The 25,620-nt window shown below is 41.3% G+C and overlaps 1 protein-coding gene across 1 annotated transcript in view; it reads left to right on the top strand.

Annotated features, from left to right (window-relative positions):
- The window catches only part of LOC149257090 (flavodoxin family protein / radical SAM domain-containing protein), a 186,153-nt gene that overhangs the window by 118,654 nt on the left and 41,879 nt on the right, over positions 1-25,620 (top strand). The window contains exons 3-5 of the mRNA XM_089413616.1: positions 20,300-20,475; positions 21,262-21,452; positions 21,560-21,646. Coding sequence (XP_089269742.1) covers positions 20,300-20,475; positions 21,262-21,452; positions 21,560-21,646 — 454 coding nt within the window. The remainder of the gene's footprint in view (positions 1-20,299; positions 20,476-21,261; positions 21,453-21,559; positions 21,647-25,620) is intronic.

Genomic DNA, 25,620 nt, shown 5'->3' with positions numbered 1-25,620 from the left:
CAAAAATGTTATCATTAGAAGAGATGTAAAGTTTGCTGAAAATATATCGGCCTACGAGCCTAGTTCGGCAGATGTGCCACCTCTCCCTATCTCTTCTACTTTTGAAAATATTTCTTCTTTAGATGATGAAAGCGAGGATGAAAATCCTCCCCCACCTTCTCAGGATCCTCCTTCAGCTCCTCAGCTTCCAAAATGGGTCCGTGCTGCTCGGGATGCAGCAGGTGATCTTGCCGGTGATCCTACAGATCAGCGACGTACACGTTCTCAGTTCGAGAGAGCCTCTTCTTTACTGGCTCAAGCTTCAGTGAATTATGATCCTGACACCTTTGCAGAAGCTTCAGGCCATCCAGATTGGGAAGCAGCTATGAATGAAGAATATCATTCATTATTGGCAAATGATACATGGGATCTTGTTCCTCTACCAAAGGGACGAAAACTTGTTAGATGCAAATGGGTTTACAGAACCAAGTATGGACCAGATGGGAAAGTTGATAAACATAAAGCTTGTCTTGTTGCTAAGGGTTTTTCACAAGTTGAAGGCATTGACTATACTGAAACCTTCTCCCCTGTTGCCAAAATGAACTCTATCCGCCTTGTTCTTTCCCTTGCTGCCTCTTTCAAATGGGAAGTCCATCAGATGGATGTTAAATCCGCCTTCTTGCATGGGGACTTGCATGAAGAAATCTATATGGAACAACCTATTGGCTTTATACAAACAGACTCCAGCGTTGTATGTCGGCTTAAGAAATGCCTTTATGGTCTCAAGCAAGCTCCTCGAGCTTGGTATGCCAAAATGGATAACTTTCTTTTAGAAAATAGCTTTTCTAGGTGTCATTCTGACAATACTGTCTACACCAAGAAAGTGGGCAAGTCTCTTATCGTTCTTGTTCTTTATGTTGATGATCTGATCCTGACTGGTAGTGATCCCAACCTTATAAACCATGTGAAGTCTAGCCTTAAAAGGAAGTTTGAAATGACAGACTTACGACACTTACATTATTTTCTTGGTCTTCAAGTCTTTCAATCCAAGGAAGGTATTTCCCTTTCCCAGTCTAGGTATGCCTGTGATATTCTACGCCATTTTCACATGGAAGACTGTAAGCCAGCCCCTTCTCTCTTTCAGTCTGGAGTCAAGCTTTCAGTCACTTGTACTTCTCCTGAAGTTGATGCTACCTTATACCGACAACTTGTAGGAAAACTTTTGTATCTAACCCATACTCGACCTGACCTTTCCTTTGCTGTTGGCCTTGTTGCTCGGTTTATGCAAAACCCACATGAAAGTCATTGGAAAGCAGCTAAAAGAATACTTCGTTATGTTCGAGGTACAGTTCAGTTTGGGATTCATTACAGTGCCGAAGCAGCTCCTCTATTGGTTGGTTTCACTGATTCCGATTGGGCTGGTGACCCTGATGATCAGAAGTCTTCTACAGGTTATGTGTTCACTCTTGGTTCAGGACCTATTACTGGGATTGCAAGAAACAAGGTGCCATTTCTCTTTCTTCAGCAGAAGCAGAGTATCGTGGTGCCGTAGAAGCTAGTAAGGAAGCCTTGTGGCTTCGTCAGATCCTGTCAGAGTTTGGCTTTCAACAACAACATCCGACTACACTTTGGTGTGATAATCAGAGTGCCATTCAACTATGCAAAGATCCAGTCCAACATCAGTGCAACAAACACATTGAACTGCACATGCACTTCATCAGAAATCTCATCCACGACCATGTTCTTGAAGTGCAATATTGTTCAACAGATGATCAAGTTGCAGACATCTTTACAAAGGCTCTCACAGAGGCGAAGTTCACTAAACTTCGATTTATGGTTGGAGTTTAGGAAGTTGTCACTAAGGGAGGATAGGCTCTAGTGCCTCCTTCCTTCTCCTATTGTGTCATATTTGTAAATCCTTCAATCCTATCCCAAGTTGTTCTTAAGGGGGGATGTTAGGATATTCCGACACATAGGAAATAGTTAAGTATAACTTGGTCTAGTATAGAGTTAGGTAAAGTGTGTTTCTTTACTATGTACATTTTGTAACTTACAATCCAACGGTCACGATATGTAGTGATCCGACGGTTCATTCTCTTCTCGGTATTACCGAAACTTGATCCGTGGCTTAACACCCGATTGGTCCATGATCTCTATTTAAAGAGCATGGAGGGTCATTTGTAGGTTAACCGTCCATAAGAGAAGCTTATGTAAATTTTAATTCTTTTATTAATAAATTGCCTGAAGTGACCGCGTTGGCTCAGGCCGTGGACTGTTTCCCTCTTTGAGGGTTTTAACCACGTTAAAAGTACTGGTGTATTGATCTGTGATCTGTTTGTGAGCGGTGTCCTTTGGTGTTCTGTCTGAGGAACTTACCCTGTAAATTCCTACAAAAAATAGCATCGTGATAGAAGCATTAGAAGTAAGAGCTGTTGACATGGGAAATAGAAAGAAGGTCTAGAATAAATTCTATTGATTACAAAGAATAAGGGCACTTGGAAACCTCATTGAAATCTCAAGTGATACTTATAGAAAAAAGTAGAGGTCATCATCGACTGAGATCATCATACAATCGTCAATAAGAAACATATGATGGGTGAGGATATGAAATATCCTCAAGTTTCTCCGATGGAATCCTTATCAGAGGATTCACCAATCTAGAAAGTGTTTCATCAAGAATTCCAACTCATGGGATTCAAGGGATGTTGGTATGATGACATAACAATGAAGCAGGATAAAACTCGTTCGTTGAAAGGAAGCTACTACAGGAAGTTTGGATGAACCAATGGAAAGATGAGATATGTATGCTTATATAGATTATTATGCAATTCATGTCATATGGTTGCAGATAATATGGATCACTATTTCCATCTTGGGAAATATGATCAAAAGAAGAAAGGATCTCCTCCTCTTAAAGATTGCAGGAAAAGCGTAAGTCCCATTAGATGAAATCAACATAATATGTTCTCATATGAATCATGAGGAAGTTGACTACAATTAAGGAACTCTGATTGGAAGCTCCTGGGAATGAAGTGTGTGAAAAGAATGGAAGAGGTTGTAAAATATGCAACAAAGGTAGAAGGCATTCAACATCCGAGACCAAGAAGATTTGACTAGAATATCTCCTTGAAAAGATATGAAGACTCTGATAGGAGTCGGGAAAAGATGGAGACCATCGACAATGAATATCTTTAGGAGATGTGTCAACATGCATGCAGGATGCTGATATCTACAGGAAGATGTCATGATGAAAGATCATCACAAAGGTAATTTAAGTGTTCAGTTCTTATTTTTTGAACTGACATTTGGATGGGCTTATGTAGGTCTGCCAAAGAGAAGATCTATGGATGACTTCTAGGAAAACCATATAGAAGGATGTAAGATCCTTCCGGAAAATATGGCATGAAGAAAGAAACATTACATGAAGCGAAATCACCTGGAAAAACATGATGGATCACTTTCTGATAAAATGAATGAGGACATGAATGACTCATGAATGAAAGTGATGGATGGTCTGTGCCCTATGAAAAAGTCCCAAAAGATGAAGACTCCATGAGGAAGAATAAATTCATGACATCAAAGGAAGGAGCTCTTCAAGCTGCTAGTTGTTCCATGATCTCCACTTGAGGAGTTGCTATAGGTCCCTAGTTAAGAGGGAGCCTGAAAATAAGTTTCTTACTTGGAAGAAACTTGAAAATTCCTAAGCCAAGAGGGAGCTTAGGTACATTCCTTTTGTAGGAATGAGTACATTTCTTTATTGGAATATGTTGTTAAATTATGGTATGTTCTATGCTTAGAGCAGTCTATGTGAAATCCTTTTATTAGCCACTGTTTAGCAATCACATAAGCATAAAGTAAAGTGCAGATGGAACGCTAAATGGTTGACAGAAAACAAGTGAAGACAAGAGACAAAATGTGGTGGCTAGCCAGGGACAAACGCCAATGCGGGGAAACCCTTTGATCAATTCTTATTTAATCTTCAATAGTTCAGTAGACAGAAATAGTACAATTCATAATTCTGTAATTTTATAACATCAACAGTAAACCCTAAATCAACAAAGTCAAACTTGGTCAAAACAACCCCAGATTGAATTCTAGTTAACCTTGAAGAAGTCAGTCTTCAACAACCAACTTCAGCAGCCCGAAACAGTTCACAATACTCAATCAAGCAATAGTCAACATCTGGTCAAACCTGCGGCAGCTTCTTGACAGTCAACACAAGTCAAAGGAGCGGTCAAACCCAGTTAAAAGAGCTGAACATAATTGTGGCTAGCCTAGGAGAGGTTGCCCCAACCCAAACTGTAGTCAAGAAGGCCTCCACGCTGGTCAACGCAATTCAATCTGCCCACTTCCAGCTAGGTCAACCAAAGTCAACGCTGCCCTAACCAGAAATCAAGGTCTTCCTTCTTCAGCCACACACGTGAGAGAGAGAGAGAGAGGCTCTGCTAATGCGTAGGAGAGAGAAGATGTGAGATGAGATGAGTTGATAATGAGTTAACCTCACTTGTACTTATATGATTTGCTGGGCATGTGTGCCACACATTTAGCTGTTGGCCAACCTTGACAATTTGTCAAGTAAATACAAATAAATTCATATCTCGATAATTACTTGTCGGAATCTGATGATCTTAAGATCAATTCTACACCTCTCAACAAGAGGAATCTAGGAAAAATACCAGCTGCCATAAATAAGGTGACCCACATGGAGTTTGGCCCTAGTTGCCAATTTTAACATATTTCCTCCCTATCTGAGAGGGAGAGAGGGACACATCATTCTGGGCTTCACCTGGGAAGACAAAATGGAGGATTGGGTAATTATTTGGCATCCGATACTCTTTGAGGATGAGATAGGGCATCCAATAGAAGAGTAGTCATGGAGGACCGATATTCTTTGAGCGCTGGGGATTTCAAGATAAGAATAGTCCTCATGGAAAACACCCTGAGTACCCGGGTGGGGGATGTTCCGAGAGAGACAATAATGAGAGTGTCTATAAGTCATTGGTCTCACTAGCATTGAGCTTAGATCTTGTGGAGAGATGGAGCTGTTAGTCAAGGCCTTACTATGTAACAATGCTGGTTGATATGATGCTATACAAATGAGTTACTGATCAGAAATTCTTCTTATGAGGAATTCTTCAGATTGAGAATGTCCGAGTACATTATGAATACCTCCCTAGTTAAGAGGGAGTGTTGAAAAGTGTAACTAGGTTCGGTCTTCATAATGACATGTAATTATGATTTTATGTAATGAGATGTAAAGAAGAAAAATAAAATTATTGCGTTGACTTGCTTCATGAGTTTCATGAGCAAGAGATTTTGTTTCTGAGTCAAGTTTCACTTTGAGAGTCTTTAGGAATTATTTGTCATTTAGTCATAAAATGATAGAGTTATTGTCATGTAATGAAGTCATGTTACACTTTGCAAAAGGTTAAACTTGTCTACATAAAGTATCCTCCAAGACCTTGCCACTTATCCTCTTCAAGTCGATCTACAACAAAGATAGAACTTGCTTGAAGAAGTTAGCCTCCCTACTTGAGATCATGTCGACCTAAGGGACATGAGAAGAAGTGTATAAGTAGCCACACATGGCCTCACTTAGAGGCAAGCAACTCGACAAGCATTCGATGAAGAGAAGTGCGAAGAAGAGGCTACAAAGAGAAGTGCAAAGAAGGGATAAGAAGAAAGCTTCTTCTGGGCATTGCGAAAGAGATTTTTTCTTCTGGGCAAGCGAAGGAGAGTTTCTTCTGGGCAAGCGAAGAAGAGTTTTTGCTCTGGGCAAGCGAAGGAGAGTTTCTTCTGGGCATAGCGAAGGAGAGTTTCTTTTAGGCATAGCGAAGGAAGTATTCTTCTGGGATACTTGTTTTAGGTGACCGAGCTAGAGATCAAGATCATAAAGACCAAGATTCTCTAGGAGAAGTAGAGAAGAAGCAGTGTGAAGAATAGAGACCGGGTTTCTCTAGAAGGAGCCGAGGAGACTAGTTCGAGATCAAGGAGAAAGTCGAGGAAGGGAAGAGGTAGTGCATCAAGGTTAGTGACAATGTTCTTGGGAGGATACTAGAGTCAAGGGTCTTTGTCATGGTCTTGGTACTCATCAATTGAAGATCTAGAAGAATAATTTTGATCAGGTTTTCCTCTCAAGAGGTGAGAGGTTTTGGCCCTGGCTGACAAGCCTACATATTGTGTCACTTGTCTTTTATTGTGCATATTGGTGATTGTCTTGATGAAAAGAATACAATAATAACATAACGAAGAAAAGACTATAAGCTAATAAATAAAAGTATAGCACAAGCAATTATCAAGCAGAGAAATATTTTAACTATTCATGCCCTAGATTTCTCAACATAGAGCATTTCAGGTGACCATGAAAGATTTCTTCATGCCATACGAGCTATCTAAAGAGCATCGGTTACTCCATCAAGCTTGTAGACCATTTTTGGCTACAGTTAACTCTATGAGGATGCAAAGGTATTGGGGAGAATATTCATCGTGCAACTTGTTTAAAAAGTCTATTTTCATCTCGAAGATTGTTTTTGCTAGTATGCTATTTTCTTATTGGGCTCCATCCTTGAGCACACGCTATAGGGGATCCTATAGTGACTATTGAAGAGGTGACACGATAAATCTCTCCAGAAGGGCCTCTAATTTATAGATAAATCCTCCAAGTGGAAAATAATAGTTAGTTGACTTGATCCCCGTCAAAATAATCTCGATCGTTGATAAATATTTGATCATCTTTTAATCTCCACTGTCAAAATGATTATTATTGAGGAATTTTCGAATATCACATTAAAAACATTTTTTATTAGTTCAAAAATAATTATTTTGAGCTAATCTCCTCAAAAAATTGACTTTGAATTTTAACCAACAAGGTCCAAGGGTCCAATTTTTCTTGAAATTTCCAATATTCCCTTGGTGAGGGGCCTTCAAAAATTAATTTTTTTAGACCCACAAATTTTTTCACTCGGAGAATTAATTTCTCTAACATTTTAATTTTGGCTCCAAATCAATTAATTTTTTGGCTTTGGATTTAATTTTATTTTGCCAGAAAAATGAATTAATTGACTCATGAGGGGCTTAATTATTTTTTCCACCCTGAAATATTTTAGCCGTGGTGTTTAAGTACGAGGGACTATGCACTAAAATATTTTTTACATAAAATTTTACAAAATCAACCCTTAAATGGGGTATACCCATTCATTATAGACCCTGAAGTAATTACCCAACTCCGCGACGTGTGAAAATTCTATCACTGCAACAATTGATTTACTTTTCCTACTTATTTCATCATAAGTTATTCATGAAATTACCTCAACAAACATTAAAATAAACACTGCTGCAGATATCACACCGTAATACAGAAACAAACAAATGCACACATTGACACAGTTATTTTGGACTAATGTCCCTGGAAAAACCCAATGTGGGAAAACCGGTGTAGCAAGGGAGAATTTTATTATTCAACAATTTTCTAGTACAACGGGGTGCCAAACTGGTTTACCCACAGATAGACAAGTTTTCAGCACTTCTTCTGAACCCAGTGTAGGCCCTATTGATCTCTGTGTCAGCTTGAAACCCTCTGCGTCAGCCTACTGAGGCTCTGTGTAGCCTTTCTGGCCTTTTGCGTCACTTTTGTAGCCTCTGCATAGACGACGCAGGCCCTTTTGGCTCTGCGCAGTCTCTGTTGCTTCTGCATGGCTTCTTGTGATATTCCTAATTAGCTATGGCGAATTGGAATATTCGATTTTGTTCAATTTTTGCCTTCTATAGTTATTTGTAAATAAAAAGTGAGGAAGGGGGACATAACTCACTTTAGAATAAAAAGTCACTTCCTAGGTAGAACAACATTGTGACTTAAAGGGGAGCCAAGGGGGGACGCAGAAATGGAGCCCATGCAGACATATGGAGAGACTGCGCAGGAGGGAAGAACACGTGGCAAGAGGAGAAGCACACAGGAGGAGGTGAGCCTAGGGATTGTGAGAGGCAGAGGTTATAAAATATAAAGGAGCCCCCTCATTTTGGATCATTTAGTTATGTGCATTTTGAGCTAGTCATTTCAACTTCTGAGCATGCTGGTTGTTTAGCTCGTCTGCAGCACTGTTTAGTGCATTGAGTGTCTCCGTTAGGAGATCTCACCCTTAGCCCTGGGGGACTTCGAGTGCCTGCTCAGGCAAGGTATTTCTATCGGTATTTCAGCAGTAGTTTTATCAGCATTTCAGCAGCAATTTCATCAGCATTTTGTAGGTCTACGCAACACTTGGAGACGGATGCAGTTCTTTTGGCAGTAGTGCTGGATTGGGGTTTTGCAGGTGGAGTTATGCGGGGAGATTAAGCAGGGGTCTAGCTCTTGTCTCATTGGAGGATTTTAGCAGGGTTTCAGGCAGTGTTTCAAGCAGAGTTTAGAGGGGTTTCTTCAGTGGCTGCACAGAGCATTGAGGAACTGCGCAGAACCCCAAGAGGGTGTTTTTCGGGGATCAACCATTCCAGGAAAGCTTTCTGGGTTTTTCTGGGTTTCTTGAGTAGAGCTTGAATCCAAAGTTTCAGCTTTTTTCGAGGAGGGGAGCAGCCTCAAATCATCATTTGTTTTCTAGCAGCAACAACAGCACAGTAGCAGCATCCACGCAAAGAGACCATTCTTGTCATTCTGAGAGTATTTCTTCACTTGCCTTGTGCAAGTCGAGGTGCCATCTATCTAATCACCTCTTGTACTCATTTTATTGCTTAGTGTAATAAAATGGCTTAGCATTTCTTGCTGCATTCCTTATATCTGCTTATATTTCCAGTTTACATTATTATATGTTGTTCCACTGTTATTTTATCACCTCTGGGTTATTATATCATTTGCACATATTTGGTTGGAGTTTTGCTAGGGTTTGAGGAATATTCTGGGTTAGGAAAATTACAGTGGTATCAGAGCATAGATCTGACTCAGCCTGTGGAGCTAGCAATCTATGACACCAGGGGAAGAACCCTACATTTGTCACAGAGGTAGGAGGTATAGAGACACTGGATGTAGGTTGGAGAATACCTACGGGGAGGGAGACTGTGTTCTTGTGGTGGACGCAAAACAGGTGGAGCCTGTGATAGACGCAGAACTGAGACAGCTGGAAGTGGACGCAGAACAGATGGCCGATGAGGACGGGAAGAGATTTGCGGATATACTCTTCAAATTAGTGCAGGATCTGTCGAGGCAGATTGAGGTGATGGGGCAGAGATTCACGACAGTTGAGGCCAGACAGTGTGAGAGCCCACGAGTTTTTTAGATTGGTGAGGGATCAGGTGCATCCCATCACTTGCCAAAGCAACGTGATACTGCGTAGCAGGTGGCCTCACATGCCCCTACACGCTCTACCATGCCCACTTTCTTAGGAGCAGACACGGGGGCTGTAGCCTAGCAGAAGGCAGAGCCCGGACATATGGGCGATTATTTTGCAGAGTACCAGGCCTATGGGCAGGAGTTCAGGGAAGCTCTCTCATTCAGAGATTTTGTTCAGCTCTAGCGGGATAGCAGACCCCGCGACCATCACAGAGGGTACCAGCATTACCATGATGGCGACACCTACCGTGCAACGAATAGATTCCACTTGCCTACGTTTGATGGCTCATCAAACAGTTTGGCAAAGTCTTGGGTGGAGAAGTTGGACATTTATTTCCAGCTTAACCAGATGTCGGAGGCAGAGGCCATCAAGGTGGCAACGTTGCATTTGGATGGCGAGGCCTAGGATTGGTGGTTTCATGGGATGATTACACTGGGGCACTCCATAGTGACGACATATGCCGATTTTACCAGGAGACTGATGGAGCGATTTGATCGGAGGGATCCAGAGCAGCATTTTGTTAAGCTGACAAGGCTCAAACAGACAGGGTGCCCAGAGACCTACATTACAAATTTCTTGAGGGTCTCCATGATGGTGCCAGACCTATCCACGGCATGGAGGGTCTATATGTATGTTGAGGGGTTAGCAGAGCCACTTCGGGGTCTAGTCTGATCCACTAGACGAGCCACACTCCAGGACGCTATCAACAGGACCCGAGACTTATAGGATGTCTTACCCAGGACACGGGTACCTTACCCCTAGAGACAGACTTTCCAGTCTAAAGGGAAGGACGTGAGGATTCCACGTGCAAAGGGGAATCCAGGACGAGTACAGCTTGATGATGATGCCAGGAGGGAGTTGAAGAAGAAGCGGTTGTGCTTCACATGTCAGGAGCCGTGGGCACTGGGACATAGATGTGCTGCTGGTAAAACAAATTTTATTGAGGTCTTCTCCGAGAGCAGTGGAGAAGAGGATGACGAGGATGATGGGGAGGCAGGAGATAACCATGCCATACAGGGACCTTTACCACCACCACCAGCAGCAGGAGGTGCATCATTTGCACCTATCAGAGGGGCCCTTGCAACATTGCGAGGAGTACCCAAATATCTGATGCTACGTGTACGGGGGATAGTACGTGGCCAGCGAGTATCAATTTTGGTGGATAGTGGGGCGACCCACAACTTCATCGATGCCCAGATGGTTGAGTGGAGAGGTATACAGACAGAGAGCTTCGATGGGTTTTCAGTCTTGGTCCCAGGAGATTAGACCATGACGTGTGCTCGATATGTTCCCGAGCTTTCAGTGACGATGGGCACCTACACGTTGACTGACCACTTTTTCGTGGTCGATATTCCGGACACCAACATGATACTGGGTGTTCAGTGGCTTATCACTCTAGGGAAGGTCACGACAGATTGGAAGACCCTAGAGATGGAGTGGGATGATGAGAAGACAGGGAGGCATGAGAAGATACGGGGACAACACACATATCCGCCTCAGACTGTTTCGGCTCATCAGATGGAGGTAGTCTTCCGAAAGGGGGACATAGAGTGGGCAGTGGAGTTGCGTGCATCAGAGGCAGGGACTTCAGGGCAGATGGTACATCCAGAGATACAGTCTATCCTTGATCGGTATGCCATAGTGTTTGGGGAGATTCCACCAGGACAGCTGCTGGATCGGGGGTTTGAGCACACCATCGAGCTTGAGCAGGGCATACAGGCCGTGATCACCACCCCCTATAGGCACCCCAAGGCCTATTGGGATGAGATTGAGCGGGCTATCCAGGAGTTGTTGGCTCTTGGGCATATCCGACTGAGCACGAGTCCTTTTGCTTCTTCTGTGATGTCGGTGAAGAGGAAGGACGGTACATTGAGGATGTGCATTGACTATAGGGCCCTGAACAAGAAGACCTTGAAGAACAGATACCCCATACCCAGGATCGATGAGTTGATGGATGAATTGAGAGGGGCACGTTTCTTCTCAAAGATTGATTTGAGATCTGGGTACCATCAGATTTGCGTGAGGGAGCAGGACATTCCGAAGATCACCTTCAGGTGTCACTGTGGGCACTTTGAGTTCTTGGTGATGCCTTTTGGGCTAACCAACGCCCCAGCTACATTTCAGTCCTGCATGAATCACATCTTCCATAGTCACTTGAGGAAGTTTGTGTTGGTATTCTTTGATGATATTCTCATTTACAGCAGGACTTGGGAGGAGCATCTCCAGCACATGGAGACAGTATTGCGTATCTTACAGGAGTAGCAGTTCTATGCCAAACTCTCTAAGTGTGAGTTTGGGTTGACAGAGATGTTGTATCTGGGACACATCATAGGGGTGGACAGAGCGAGGGTCCACGAGGAGAAGATCAGGGCCATCAGAGAATGGCCGGAGCCGAGAAATGTGACGGAACTTCAAGGATTCATTGGCATTTGTACTTACTACCGCAAGTTCGTCAAAGGTTTCTCGCAGCTTGCTGCACCCCTGACAGATTTGACGAGGAAGGTGGAATTCAGTTGGTCAGATATAGCACAACGAGCCTTTGACAGGCTCAAGGAGGTTATGAGCAGCTGCCCAGTGCTTGCGTTGCCAGATTTTACGCAGCCTTTTCTTTTGGAGTGTGATGCGTCGGGAGAGGGGATTGGCGCAGTATTGATGCAGGGAGGCCACCCTATAGCCTTCGAGAGTCGGAAACTCCTTCTGCACGAGAGGTTGTATTCTATATACGACAAGGAGATGCTGGCCATCATGCATGCATTGGCTAAGTACCGACAGTATCTGGTGGGTAACAGGTTCAGGGTGAGGACTGATCATAACAGCCTCAAGTTCTTTTTGGAGCAGAAGCAGCTACAGGAGAGGCAACAGAAGTGGATCAGCAAGATCCAAGCATATGACTTTGACATTGAGTATGTCAAGGGTAAGAACAACGTGGTAGTAGATGCCCTTTCACGTAGACCAGCCACGTTGTCTCTTATGAGCTTGGATATAGATTGGAGGTCTCGACTCTTAGTAGAGTACTCCAAGGACAGGTTTGCATGTGAGATTCTGGATGGACAGGTGGCAGATGACAAGTAAAGGGTGATCGATGAGATTATCTATTATAGGGATTGGATGTTCTTGACTGAGGGGTCTCAGTTCAAGAAGAAGATACTCCAGGCATCACATGACTCACCATTGGCAGGGCATCAGGGGTTTACCAAAACCTACAGGGCCATCAGAGAGAGGTTCTCATGGAAGGGCCTCAAGGAGGACGTACTCCAGCATGTCAGGAGTGCGATGTTTGCCAGAGGAACAAGGGGGAGATGAGCCATCCCGTGGGATTATTGCAGCCTCTTCCCATTCCAGAGGGGAAATGGGAGAGTATTTCAATGGACTTCATCACAGGGTTGCCCATGGTACAGGACAAGGATTGTACCTTTGTCGTTGTTGATCGGCTGATGAAGTACGCACATTTCTTTGCCATATCCGCACATTATACAGCAGCACAGGTGGCCGAGCTGTTCTTCAGAGAGATCGTCAGGCTACATGGTCTTCCTAAGACCATCGTCAGTGATAGGGACTGCCGTTTCATGGGCGGGTTTTGGTAGGAGCTTTTCCGGTTGGTGGGGACGGAGTTGACACCGAGCACCAGTTATCACCCATAGACAGATGGGTAGACAGAGATAATTAACAAGTGGCTAGAGGGCTACTTGCGTAACTATGTCAGTGGGCAGCAGCGAGCATGGTTGAGGTGGCTACATCGAGGGGAGTACTGCTACAATACCTCACATCACATGTCCATTGGTATGTCACCATTCTATGCCTTATATGGGTATTATCGTTTATCTTTTGTTGATGTGATGTTTGGTGATAGCAAGGCTCCCAGAGCCAAGATTTGGATCCAAGAGAGTCAGGATATTCTCCGAGCTCTCAAGGATAACATGGCTACAACACAGAATCAACAAAAGTTGTATGCCAACAGGGGTCGGGTGGAGAGACAGTTCGAGGTAGGGGGCATGGTCTACCTACGGTTACAGCCATACCGATAGACGTCACTAAAGCAGAAGGGGGCTACGAAACTCAAGCCCCGCTTTTATGGGCCGTACAGGGTGATACGCAGGGTTGGACAGGTTGCATATGAGTGGAGCTACCCCAAGGCAACAAGATTCATAACGTTTTTCATGTATCATGCCTGAAAAAGGCATTGGGGCAGTAGGTGACAATGACAGATGAGCTACCACCCATGGATGACGAGGAGCATTTGGTATTGCAGCCGGAGGCTATCATTGATACCAGGGAGAGGCAGCTGCGAAGCAGGACGGTCCGGGAATTCTTGGTGAGGTGGAAGAATTTGCTGGATGAGGATGCCACTTGGGAGAGAGAGGATCTTGCAGCATCCATCACTTCAGTTGCTTGAGGACAAGCAACATTTTGCCGGGGGAGACTGTGATATTCCTAATTAGCTATGGCTAATTGGAATATTCGATTTTGTTCAATTTTTGCCTTCTATAGTTATCTGTAAATAAAAAGTGAGGAAGGGAGACATAACTCACTTTAGAATAAAAAGTCACTTCCTAGGTAGCACGACGTTGTGACTTAAAGGGGAGCCAAGGGGACCAAAGGGGGGACGCAGAAATGGAGCCCACGCAGACACATGGAGAGACTGCACAGGAGGGAAGAACACGTGGCAAGAGGAGAAGCACGCAAGAGGAGGTAAGCCTAGGGATAGTGAGAGGCAGAGGCTATAAAATAGAGAGGAGCCCCCTCATTTTGGATCATTCAATTATGTGCATTTTGAGCTAGTCGTTTCGACTTCTGAGCACGTTCGCTGTTTAGCTGGTCTGCAGCACTGTTTAGTGCATTGAGTGTCTCTGTTCGGAGATCTCACCCTTAGCCTGAGGGGACTTCAAGTGCCTGCTCGGGCAAGTTATTTCTATCGGTATTTCAGCAGTAGTTTTATCAACATTTCAGCAACAGTTTCATCAGCATTTTGGAGGTCTGGGCAACACTTGGAGAGGGAAGTAGTTCTTTTGGCAGTAGTGCTAGATTGGGGTTTTGCAGGTGGAGTTATGCGGGGAGATTGAGCAGGGGTCCAGCTCTTGTCTCATTGGAGGATTTTAGCAGGGTTTCAAGCAGTGTTTCAGGTAGAGTTTAGAGGGGTTTCTTCAGTGGCAGCACAGGGCATTGAGGAACTGTGCAGAACCCCAAGAGGGTGTTTTTCGGGGGTCGGCCATTCCAGGAAAGCTTTCTGGGTTTCTTGAGTAGAGCCCGAAACCAGAGTTTCAGCTTTTTCCGAGGAGGGGAGCAACCCCAAATCATCATTTGTTTTCTAGCAACAGCAACAGCACAACAGCAACATCCACGCAGAGAGGCCATTCTTGTCATTTTGAGAGTATTTCTTCACTTGCCTTGTGCAAGTCGAGGTGCCATCTGTCTAATCACCTCTTGTACTCATTTTATTGCTCAATATAATAAAATGGCTTAGCATTTCTTGCTGCATTCCTTGTATCTGCTTATATTTCCAGTTTACATTATTATATGCTGTTCCACTATTATTTTATCACTTCTGGGTTATTATATCATTTGCACATATTTGGTTGGAGTTTTGTTGGGGTTTGAGGTGGGTTAGGAATATTACACTTCCTTTGGCTTTGCATCTGCATCTTCTGCCTCTGCGCTGATCTCCTGTCTTTCTGTTATGTACTTGCTGCCTTCTGACTTCTCTCTAGACCACTGGTTCAATTTCTCAACAAACCCAGCTCCAGAAATTGCACTGACTGGTCTCCCTCAGTGTATTCTCCAAGTGACCCTCAAGCCTCCTCTTATACTTTCCTCGTTGACAAATCAATGACCGAGATTAAGTCACTAATCAACGACTAAGATTAGATCTGTCTTGATCCATGTCTTTTGGACCATTCTAACACAGTTTCACATTAATACACATTAATATTTTATTTTCCCTAAGTTTAGACTTAGGGTCTTCATTAAAAATATTAATTATTTTAATATCTCCTGAACTGTTTAGAATCTGCCCAAATCATTTCTGGGTATTGGAGATATCATGTGCTACAACCTCTCCACCAAATTTTGTGGCTAGAGCACATCCGATGCTACCCCAAATCAACACGACACAATATGATCTTGTGGACCAAGTGATCTGTAATAAAATAATTTAGCCAATTAGCTTAAATTATTCCTAAATCACATTTACAAAAGATTCGGCTAAAACACTAGGACTCATTTAAGACTTCGACGATAAATTCTACCCTAGCTTTGGGGTGATGCTGGAAGGAAAAGCTATGCCGATCATCTGCGTTTAGAAACACAAATGAATTAGTGAGACGAAAAACCTCCTAGGATGAAATCTTCCGCCAAAATCATAGGCTTACATAGGTTGTTACATAATTAAACGGTGTGCTAGCATAATTTACATTACAAGTTTGCATAATTGGTTTACAATGACATGACAGACTGATGGCTAATGATTCTGAACTTTGAAAAAATCCTCCCTTGGAATGTTGAAAAAATGGGTGTGACAGGAACATTAAACAATCTCACCATAAGAAGCACTTATCTCATCTTTGCATTCTAGAACTAGTCTTGCATTAATAATTTACCTCTAAGCATAAGCTTGGTTGATAAAAAGATAGGAAAACCATTCCATCTTTGTTTGCGAATTCTAGTATCTCTAGTATTTAAAACGATGACCTTGCAGTGGTCAGAGCCACAGTCTCTGGAGCTCCGAAGGCACCAGATACCTTAGATTTCAAAGATATAGTTCGTTAACCAAGCCCTTGCTTTCTTCACCTTGACTTCTCTCTGCCACTTACTTTAGAGACTAGGCTCAATATAGATAAAGATCAAGGGATATACTTAGTTAGGGATATAATTAAAATAAACCAATATTCTTGCATTTCACCTAGTTCGTAGGATTTGCATCTCATCTAGGATAGATAAACATTCATTAAGCAATGATTGTTCATCCGGTCACCTAGTTCATAATTGATCTAAAGCAAGTAATTTGACTCCATAAGGCACTGGTCTCATAAATAAGTTAATCGAACCTCTTAAAACTTGCTAAATCAACCAAGTGGCTAGGCCATTCAAGCATGTCTCCCGGACTTGTTGGTTGTCAACGAGTCTTACATTTCTATCTTCCATAGAGACTACCCGACATAACCTGTTGTTGGGAGACAACTAGAACAGAGAGGCCAGGGATCATAGTGACAACCCCTGACCTGAGTCGTTGTCGCAGTGTGCCTATACAATCTGAGCGACAACATATCTAAACCCTTTTTGAAGCTAACAATTTATCTGTCAAAGTGTGCATAGATCTTCAGGTGATTCAACCCTTGGGAAACCCCCAAGTACATATACTTTGTGGATACCTTCATCTTGTTTGGCTTCTTGGTTTGATCTAACGATTTGTTTTGCAGGGAATTTGGCCAGTGCATTAAGGTAAAATTATTAATTTATTTCTATCACTTATTTTCAAATTTCTACTTGGGATATAAAAGATTTATCGACTAAATAGAGCTTGAATTTTATTGTAGATATTGTGAATAATTTGTGAATATAACCCTACTAACCCTTGTAATTTAATTTTCATTTTGTAAATAATTATTTGGGGTTTTATTTTCAAATTTCTGCTAGATCTTGTGGATGGCTCTATTTGTATAACTTACAAGTGCCAAGGCTTAAAGATCATAAGAAAAGTTCGAAGCTTGGGGGTTTAAGCCCTGATCTAGCCTGGATGGCTAGGGTTTAGGTACTTAGTCATTGGAGGAGGAGCCGTCCAACCTTTGGGAAGAAACCATTCACCCTTTGAGGGTGCATCTAGCCTCTAGAGGCTCCAATCTATAATACCCAAGTCCTAGATCTTCAACGTCTAGCTCATTTGTGGAGGTCACTAGCCCTGGAGGGCTTAATTCACTGCAAAATCAACGTTTCTTGGCAAAGATTTATCATCTAAGGGTTTTGCAAGCAAATTTCTTAGATATAATCACATTTTTGTGGCTAATATTTGACTTGGTGGCTCATTGAAGGTAGCCGTAGGGGTTTTCAGCGTCATTAGGCTTGGCCGTATGCCTAATTGACCTTTCCTAGCCTAGCTGCAAGCTTAAGAAGGCCTAATAACCCTAGCGGCAACCCTTGTTGGTTTGATAATCTCTTCATTATTGATATTTGGCACTAACAATCGGTGTTTGTAGGCTTAATCACAAATTTTGCGAGGGTTTGAAGTGGTTTCTCATTGAATATTTGTCATTGATCCATAAGTGTTTGACTTAGTTGGCTACTTATTGGTTTTGCAGGGCTACCATTCGTTTTGAAGGAGTTTTGTAGGCTCAATTTGGCCTTTAGATCTAGTTGCAAGTCTAAGAGTCCTTTTCCACCCTAGCCGCAAGGGTTTTAAGGGCCTTTTTCCCTAGCCGCAACCCCTAAAGGGCCTCTAAACCCTAGCCGCTGGCATTTGAGGGCTCAATTCATCATTAAAATTTGCCCAGGGTTGACTATTTTGTGTTCTCAGGTGTTTGAGGAATCTCATCTTTGAAGGCCATCCACTCCTTTTTGGTATCTCAACTTGGCATACTTGGCATTGGAGTAAGGCCTCTAGGCCTCAGGGGTTTGCTCTCTCCCTACCCTCACCCTTCCTTGATTGACATATCAATGTTCAGATCTGAAGTGAAGTATGCAGTGACATAATTGCTCAATAATCTAACAATAATAAGCCAAAAAACACCTAAAGAACATGACACATTAACTTCAAAGGCTTAATCATTGTTCTAGTCCATGTGCTCTCTTATTTGTGACTGTCTTGAGTTACTTCAGAAGTCTAATGCAAATCTTCAGAGGTCTGATATAAAAGTTGCAGTGGTACAATCTCTAAGATATAGCCCTAAAACTAATCCTAGGAAGCCCAAGTCACTTAAAGAATACTGCATATTAACCTAAGGGCTTAATCAGTACTGTCTTGAATGATTTGCAAGTAAATTTTGGGACTGATATTATATAACAGTGGGCTGATCGGATTAGCATAAGTATTCACTGAAATTTGGCACATCTTCTTAAATGGTCATTGAATGATAAAAGCATTGGTTAAATGATTGCATTAGTCTCTCATTGGTTTTGAGGATAAGCTAGTACTTTGCATACTAACTCTTGCATTACTCATTTTGCATCCTTGCATCTTTGCATAGCATCTCTATGTTAGTTAGTTGCATTTGTTAGTCTCTTCTTACATTACTCATCACTGTTAACAATCTCATTACTCTATTGGTGCTTGTTGCTATTGTGCTTAAAGAAACATTGCAAGTCTCTGTTGTTCCTAATTGCTAAGTAACATAACCATAAGAGAACTTCAATAAGAGCTCTAATTGACATATTAATAAGCTCTAATAAGCACCTTGGATCATTGAGTAATTAACATTGCTAGTCTTGTTTCATTGGGATAATCTCTGTGTGTTTTCTAAAGTGCTTCATTTATTGCTATTGTCATCTTGTGGTTTCGAATTTGATAAGTGATATTTGAAATATCTTGGTTGCAAGCGGTCTTATATTGTGGATTGGAGCATTTTACCTTTTTTGTAATCTCATTGAAGCAGTATAACATTGTTTGCATCTTCACTCTAAGTTAGAAGTGCATATTAAAAGTTACCTCCAAGCATAAGCTTGGTTGTAAGAGAGATAGGACCACCTTCTTCACCCAATTTGAGAAGTCTAGAGTCTAGACCCTCATTCGCAGTTAACAAAGGTGACCTTGCAGTTCTCTTGTGGGCAAACCCTTGTAGGAACAAAGGTATCTGGGTGGTTAGAACTCTAGGGGAGGTATCATTAATGAGGCCTTAGCCTCCTTCCCGTGGACTTCTTTCTACAACTTGCGTGTGTGACTAGCTTCAAAATAATTCAGGAGGGATTCACCTGGACTAGGCATTTAATTAAAAATAACCAAGATCTTGCAGCTCACATTAGATTAGGTCCCGCACTTCATCTAGGATAGATTTTGCATCTTGCAGCAACTGTTCATCCAGTAACTTGATATATCAATCTCTATTGTGCAAGTACTTATTTTCAAGGCACTTGTCTATCATTTATATCTTAAGAATTTGATTTGGTCGTGCTTAATAATCATACTTGTCACATAATTTTAATTCAATTTGCTAGGACATTTAGTTGCATCTCCTGAACTTGTTACCTCCCAACTAGTTTCTCATCATTTCATCTATAGGGACTACCACCCTTAACCTGCATTTAGGAGATAGCTTAAACAAAGTGGGCAGGGATCAGAGTGACAGACCCTGTCCTAAGCGTTGTCGCATTGGGTGTACAATTCAGGTGACAACAGACCAGATTTGGGACAGTTTGACCATCATTGACATTGACATTGGAGGTGACTTGGAGGGGGGTTTAACTTGGCATTTTTGGTCTTGGTCTTGGGTCTTGGGTATCTCATTTTAATATGATTATATAAGAGAAGGATTGTTAGGTTTTCCCCCTTCTGGGGTTTTGCCTTGGCTTGGAGCCTAATTTTTTTTGTCTTTTGTCTCTTTATTTTCCTGGAAGATTGAACATTTTGTATAGTTGCTTGATGAAGAAGACAACAAATAATAAAGAAGAAATCTAAATATTCACGAGTATTTAGCAAGTAGAGAAATCAAGCCTAATTCCACTACACTTGGTTTCTGAGCACTTTGAATCACTGTATTAGTCCACTATACTTTTTTTGAATGAATTTATAGCATTAACATTGTTTGTTCTATTCAACTTTCCTCATGCTTTATATCTCACAGGTATTGTATGTATGCTAGTTTTGCATGTTTTTTTGTGTGTTTCAAAGTCTGGTAGCCATTTAGGGGACTGTTACATTAACCATGCACCTTGTTCTGTGGTTTCTTTTCTTTGTAATTTACCAAATACCTATTTTCTTCTGTGCATGCATCTCTGAAGTACATTTATGATTTTGATGACTATTTGGTATGGATTTTTCCCTTGGAAACACTTGAAATCAAGTTCTAAATGCAATAAATTGACAGGTGCATGGAAGCAACACCTAGCTTAGCTTGTGCCAATAAGTGTGTATTTTGCTGGAGACATCACACCAATCCTGTAGGAAAGAGCTGGCGTTGGAAAATGGATGATCCCTTACAGATTGTTGAAGGTGCTATTGATCAACATATTAAGATGATAAAACAAATGAAAGGTGTTCCAGGTAGGTGTGCACTGATTGGACTACATAGTTTCCTTTGAAAGAGGTGATGAGTATTCACTTTGAAAATGTGATTTTGGAGTGTTATCTAGTCCCTTCCATTCTATTTGGACTAGGGATATGTGGACACTATGTTTGTTGGTTTTTCTCCCATAGTACTTAGCAGGGTGAAGGAAGATAAAGTGACAATAGAAGATGGTGTTAAGCTAGTATGAATATTTATGTAAAACAGATTAAACAAAGCTAAGTTCAGCAAGGATGCATTATGAATTGGATGTGAGGTCACATTAACACTTCCATTTTTATTAAGCTTTTGCAGTGATGGTCAGAACATCCTGACAGTTCATACTTGGTATTCAGCATACTATTCCATTTATAGGAAACTTTAGGGAAATCTCCCATGGATGTGAAGTCATACTAACACTCCTGACATTTTTCTGTAATCTTTTGCAGTGATTGCCAGAACATCATGACACTTTATACTTGGGCTTCTGCATACTGTTCCATATATAGGAACCTTTAGAGAAATCTTCCATCTTAAGTATTTGGTCAATCGAGATCTCCAGTTGCTATTCAAAACTTTGATATGTATTGCTGGAAACATATTTCAAATGTAGTTTAACTAACAATACCCTGTAATAATAGTATTGTTTTTGACTGCACATACCCTAGCCCTGATAACTGGCAGTGCACAAATTCCAATTTTCGGACATATAGCAATGCTTTATCTGCCTGTCATGTTCCATTCTTTAGGTTTGACTGAAGATAAAATAGTTGTATTACCTGCAGGGGTGAAGGAGGAAAGGTTGACTGAAGGCCTGACTCCAAGGCATTGTGCTCTGTCTCTTGTGGGTGAGCCTATCATGTACCCTGAGATTAACACGCTGATTGATGAATTGCATAGAAGGCGGATTTCTACCTTTTTAGTGACAAATGCTCAATTTCCAGAGGCGATTAAATCATTAAAGCCTGTAACCCAGGTATGAAAGTTCCATGTGCAGCAAAAGGATTCTGGATGAAAGTTACTTGTACAATGTAAATGTTTGCCAGTGGACATTAGTATCTGACATGCAGTGCAATCTTGCAGCTCTATGTAAGTGTGGATGCAGCAACAAAGGAAAGATTGAAGGCCATTGATAGGCCTCTGTTTGGAGATTTCTGGGAGCGTTTTATTGTGAGTAGTGGATCTCAGGGTGCACCACTTGTTTTTTCGGAAGATGTTTAAAACCATACTCAGATTTTAATTAAACAATTAAAGTGTGTTCTCTTTTAAAACTGGTTTTTGATTTTATGCTCAAAGCACTTGAAGACTGCTGATGGTTATAACTCGTGCACAATGTAGAAATCATTCTAGTGATGATTCTTCATGTTTTCAAATTGGTGTTATACATTTGTTGTTGTAATATTTCAACCATATGACGATGCTTATGTCTTGTGATTAGTTGCATCTTCCCACACACAAACTTTGTTTCTAGGAAAAAATATGTACATGCATATTTTTCATACACAAATACAGTCCAAAAATCCTGGAACTTAAGCAACAAATTATATATCTGTGCTGGAATCTGTTGGAAATTGTAACTAGGTTCGGTCTTCATAACTAAGTGAATAAGACGATTTATTTAATAAAAGAAAAATCAAATTGTAATTTGTTCCATTTGGCCTTGTAAAAGCAAAAGAAATTTAAAATTTTCTTGTAAGTTTATTTGACTGTCCAAGTGGCCAAGTTGGCCCTCCCAGTTGAACAGGTCGGCTATGATGAAGAGGCACCTCTTTGGTCGTGGGAGAAACACTATATATTTTCACTAGTGTGGTCTTCCATTTGGGAACAAGTTTGGAAGTCTTCTGTAGCAGTCGTCTGTGATAGAATGCAATCTTCTGGGATGTTTTTCTGAAGAAATGCGAGCATCTGTGATGTCTTTCTGAAGAAGAAATGCGAGCTTTTGTGATGTCTTTCTGAAGAGGAAATGCGAGCTTCTGTGATGTTTTCTAAAGTGGAATGTGAGCTTTTGTGATGCTTCTCTATGATGGAAAGCGAGCTTTTGTAATGGATCCCTGTAATTAGACCCAAGCACTTGCGGAGCTATCTCTGTGATGGCATACAAACTCTGTAATGTTTCTCTATGATGAACTGTGAAGGATTTCTATGGAAAGATCTATGGACAAACCTACGAAGGACAATATGAAAGCAGATGTTGACTGGTGGAAGGGCTGACCTGGCACTTGGAACAATGGTTATATGGCTTGGATTTCTCTTGATTCTATAAGGAAAGAATTGATGGGTTTTCCCCATTGGTGGGGTTTTGCCCTGGCTTGGAGCCTAATCTCTAGTGTCATTTGTCTCTTGTTTAATTTTTTTGCATTCTAATGATAATTGCTTGATGAAGAATGTTAGGATATTCCGACACATAGGAAATAGTTAAGTATAACTTGGTCTAGTATAGAGTTAGGTAAAGTGTGTTTCTTTACTATGTACATTTTGTAACTTACAATCCGACGGTCACGATATGTAGTGATCTGACGGTTCATTCTCTCTTCGATATTACCGACACTTGATCCGTGGCTTAACACCCGATTGGTCCATGATCTCTATTTAAAGAGCATGGAGGGTCATTTGTAGGGTAACCGTCTATGAAAGAAGCTTATGTAAATTTTCGTTCTTTTATTAATAAATTGCCTGAAGTGGCCGCGTTGGCTCAGGCCGTGGACTGTTTCCCTCTTTGAGGGTTTTAACCATGTCAAAATACTGGTGTATTGATCTGTGATCTGTGTGTGTGCGGTGTCCTTTGGTGTTCTGTCTGAGGAACTTACCCTGTAAATTCCTACATGGTATCAAAGCTATTTGAGGGCCGCGTCCGTTGGTGATCCAAATCTGAAGCCGGTAGAACTGCATCCGACTGTCGTTTCCTAGATCTACTGTTTCTGACTACTTTCGGGCCGAGAGGACTCTCTATTGTGTTGGGAGCATCTGTTCCAGTGAGGAACCCCTTTCGTTTCATGCGAAAAGGTTTCCGGTAGCTCTAGCTATGTCATTTTTAAGATCTGGAGGTATACAGTGTTTATTTGCAGTTTACAGTTATTTTCTCTCTGTTTATTTGAGTTTCGGTTTATTTAGCCTTTTTTATTACCGGATCTATACCTTTCATTTCTGCGTATGCTCTTTGCCACGCGACTCTGTGCGATCTAGGCAAATCAGAAACAGAAAAGAAGGATTTTTCTCATGCATATGCTCTTTTCCGCTGCGCCTTAGTGTGATCTCGGAAAATCAGAAACATTGAGGAAAATATTTAGTTTTCGGCTAAAGCTAACTTCGAGCCGCAAGGTTCGTTTTTTTTGTATGTCCGTGTTGGGTTTTGTGTTTTTTGTTTTGTAGGGAAAAAGAGCTTTTTCAAAGAAAGCATGCAACCCAAAGCTCCCCCCCACTCTCTCTCTCTCTCAAACTTTTTGTATAGCTCACTTGGTCCAAAGCTAATTTATGAGAGTAGAGGTCTTGAGTTCAAGTTTCCTTTTTGTGGGGGTGGATTTTTCATTTCTGCACATTCCCGCACTTCGTCGGCATCTTCATCAAATTTTCTTCCAAAAGCCATAACTTCTTCATCCGGAAGCCGTTTTCAGAACTATTTTTTTTGAAACAGCATAATTTTTCGAGATCTTTCCATTGGAACACTTAGTTTCAGCATCTATAGCTTCAGTTTCTGTTAAAATGGAAAGTCCATGCCAAGTTATTCTTGACAACACCAACTACTTCCAATGGTGGTCCTACATTGTGGATTTATGTAGAAGTAAAGGTCTCTACAGAATAGCCTCAGGCCAAGAAACCAAACCGAAAGATGAGGATAAGGCAGCTAAATGGGAAAATAGGCAAGATCAAGCACGTGGGTTGATAGGGATGTCTATTTCTCCAGATCTTTAGATTCCATATTGCAGAACTTGATACTCCTGAAGAAGCAATGAAACAGATCACTAAAGTTTTTGGAATTAAAAATGAACTTAAAGCCCATCAACTAAAAATGAGTTGCTTACATTGGACCCCAATAATTTTTCTTGCATTGAAGATTTTTTGTCCAAGTTCAAGACCCTTAGACTTCTCTTGGAAGGTGTTAAGGTTAAGAAAGAAAATAGTAGCCTTATCTACTCCATTCTTACTAAGTTGGAACCAGCCTATTCTGTGTTTGTTTCCACCTTCCATTCTACAAGAGAAACCTTCATTTCTCAAGGACAAGCCTACAAGTCCCCTTCCTTTGATTCCTTTTGTGATTCTTTAATAAGAGAACAAGAAAAACTCTTACACCTTGGTCTTCTTCATCTTGGAAACTCTTCTAAGAAAGCGTTAGCCGCCCAGCAGCAACCAAATTCAAAGAATCCTAAGAAGTTGTATCCTAAAAGGAATGGTCCTAAACCAAACAAGGGTCCTAAGCAATTTCAGCCTCAAAATGAAAAATCATTTCAACAAAATGATAAGACAAATAAAAACAAAGGGAAGAAGACTGATAGACATTGCAACTTTTGTAATCGAGATGGCCACTTAGAATCCAAATGCTTTAAGAAGATGGAAGCCTTGGAAGCAACAATGAAGAAGCATAATATCCATTTGGAGCACTCTTCAACTTCAACTTCATCTTCAGGAATGGCACTTTCTGCATGTGGTTGTCAAGCATCTCGGTTTGGCTATGCACTAAATGTATCTTCTTCTTCTCATTCTCATGAGTGGCTCATTCATTCTGGAGCTTCTTATCACATGGCCAAAAACAAAGCCATGTTTTCTTCTTTAAATGATTGTAACACCAAAAATATATATGTTGGTGATGATAGATCTCTTAGTGTTGTAGGGACTGGAACTGTTCATATAGACAATGGTCAATTTAATGATGTATTATGTGTTCCAACCTTATCCCACAACCTTCTATCTGTATATCAGATAACTCATTCAGGTGAAGGTAAAATCGTTGAATTTTCACCTCACGATGTTGTAATTAAGGACCTAAGAGATCCTAGACAGATTTTAGCTACTGGCATTGCTGATGATTCTACAAGGTTGTATAAGTTTCAAAACTTTGGGTCATCAAATCTTCCCTCGGTATTTGTTGCTCATAATGATGAAGTGAGCAAACTTTGGCATGAGCGATTTGGTCACTTAAACTATCGCTC

Source organism: Pinus tabuliformis, chromosome 6 (genome assembly GCF_031772625.1).
Source record: "Pinus tabuliformis cultivar Carrire ecotype Pingquan chromosome 6, CPIR1, whole genome shotgun sequence".
NCBI classification, from domain to species: Eukaryota; Viridiplantae; Streptophyta; class Pinopsida; order Pinales; family Pinaceae; genus Pinus; species Pinus tabuliformis.
Note: the sequence above shows the minus strand (reverse complement) of the source record. Positions and strands in the feature narration are given on the sequence as shown.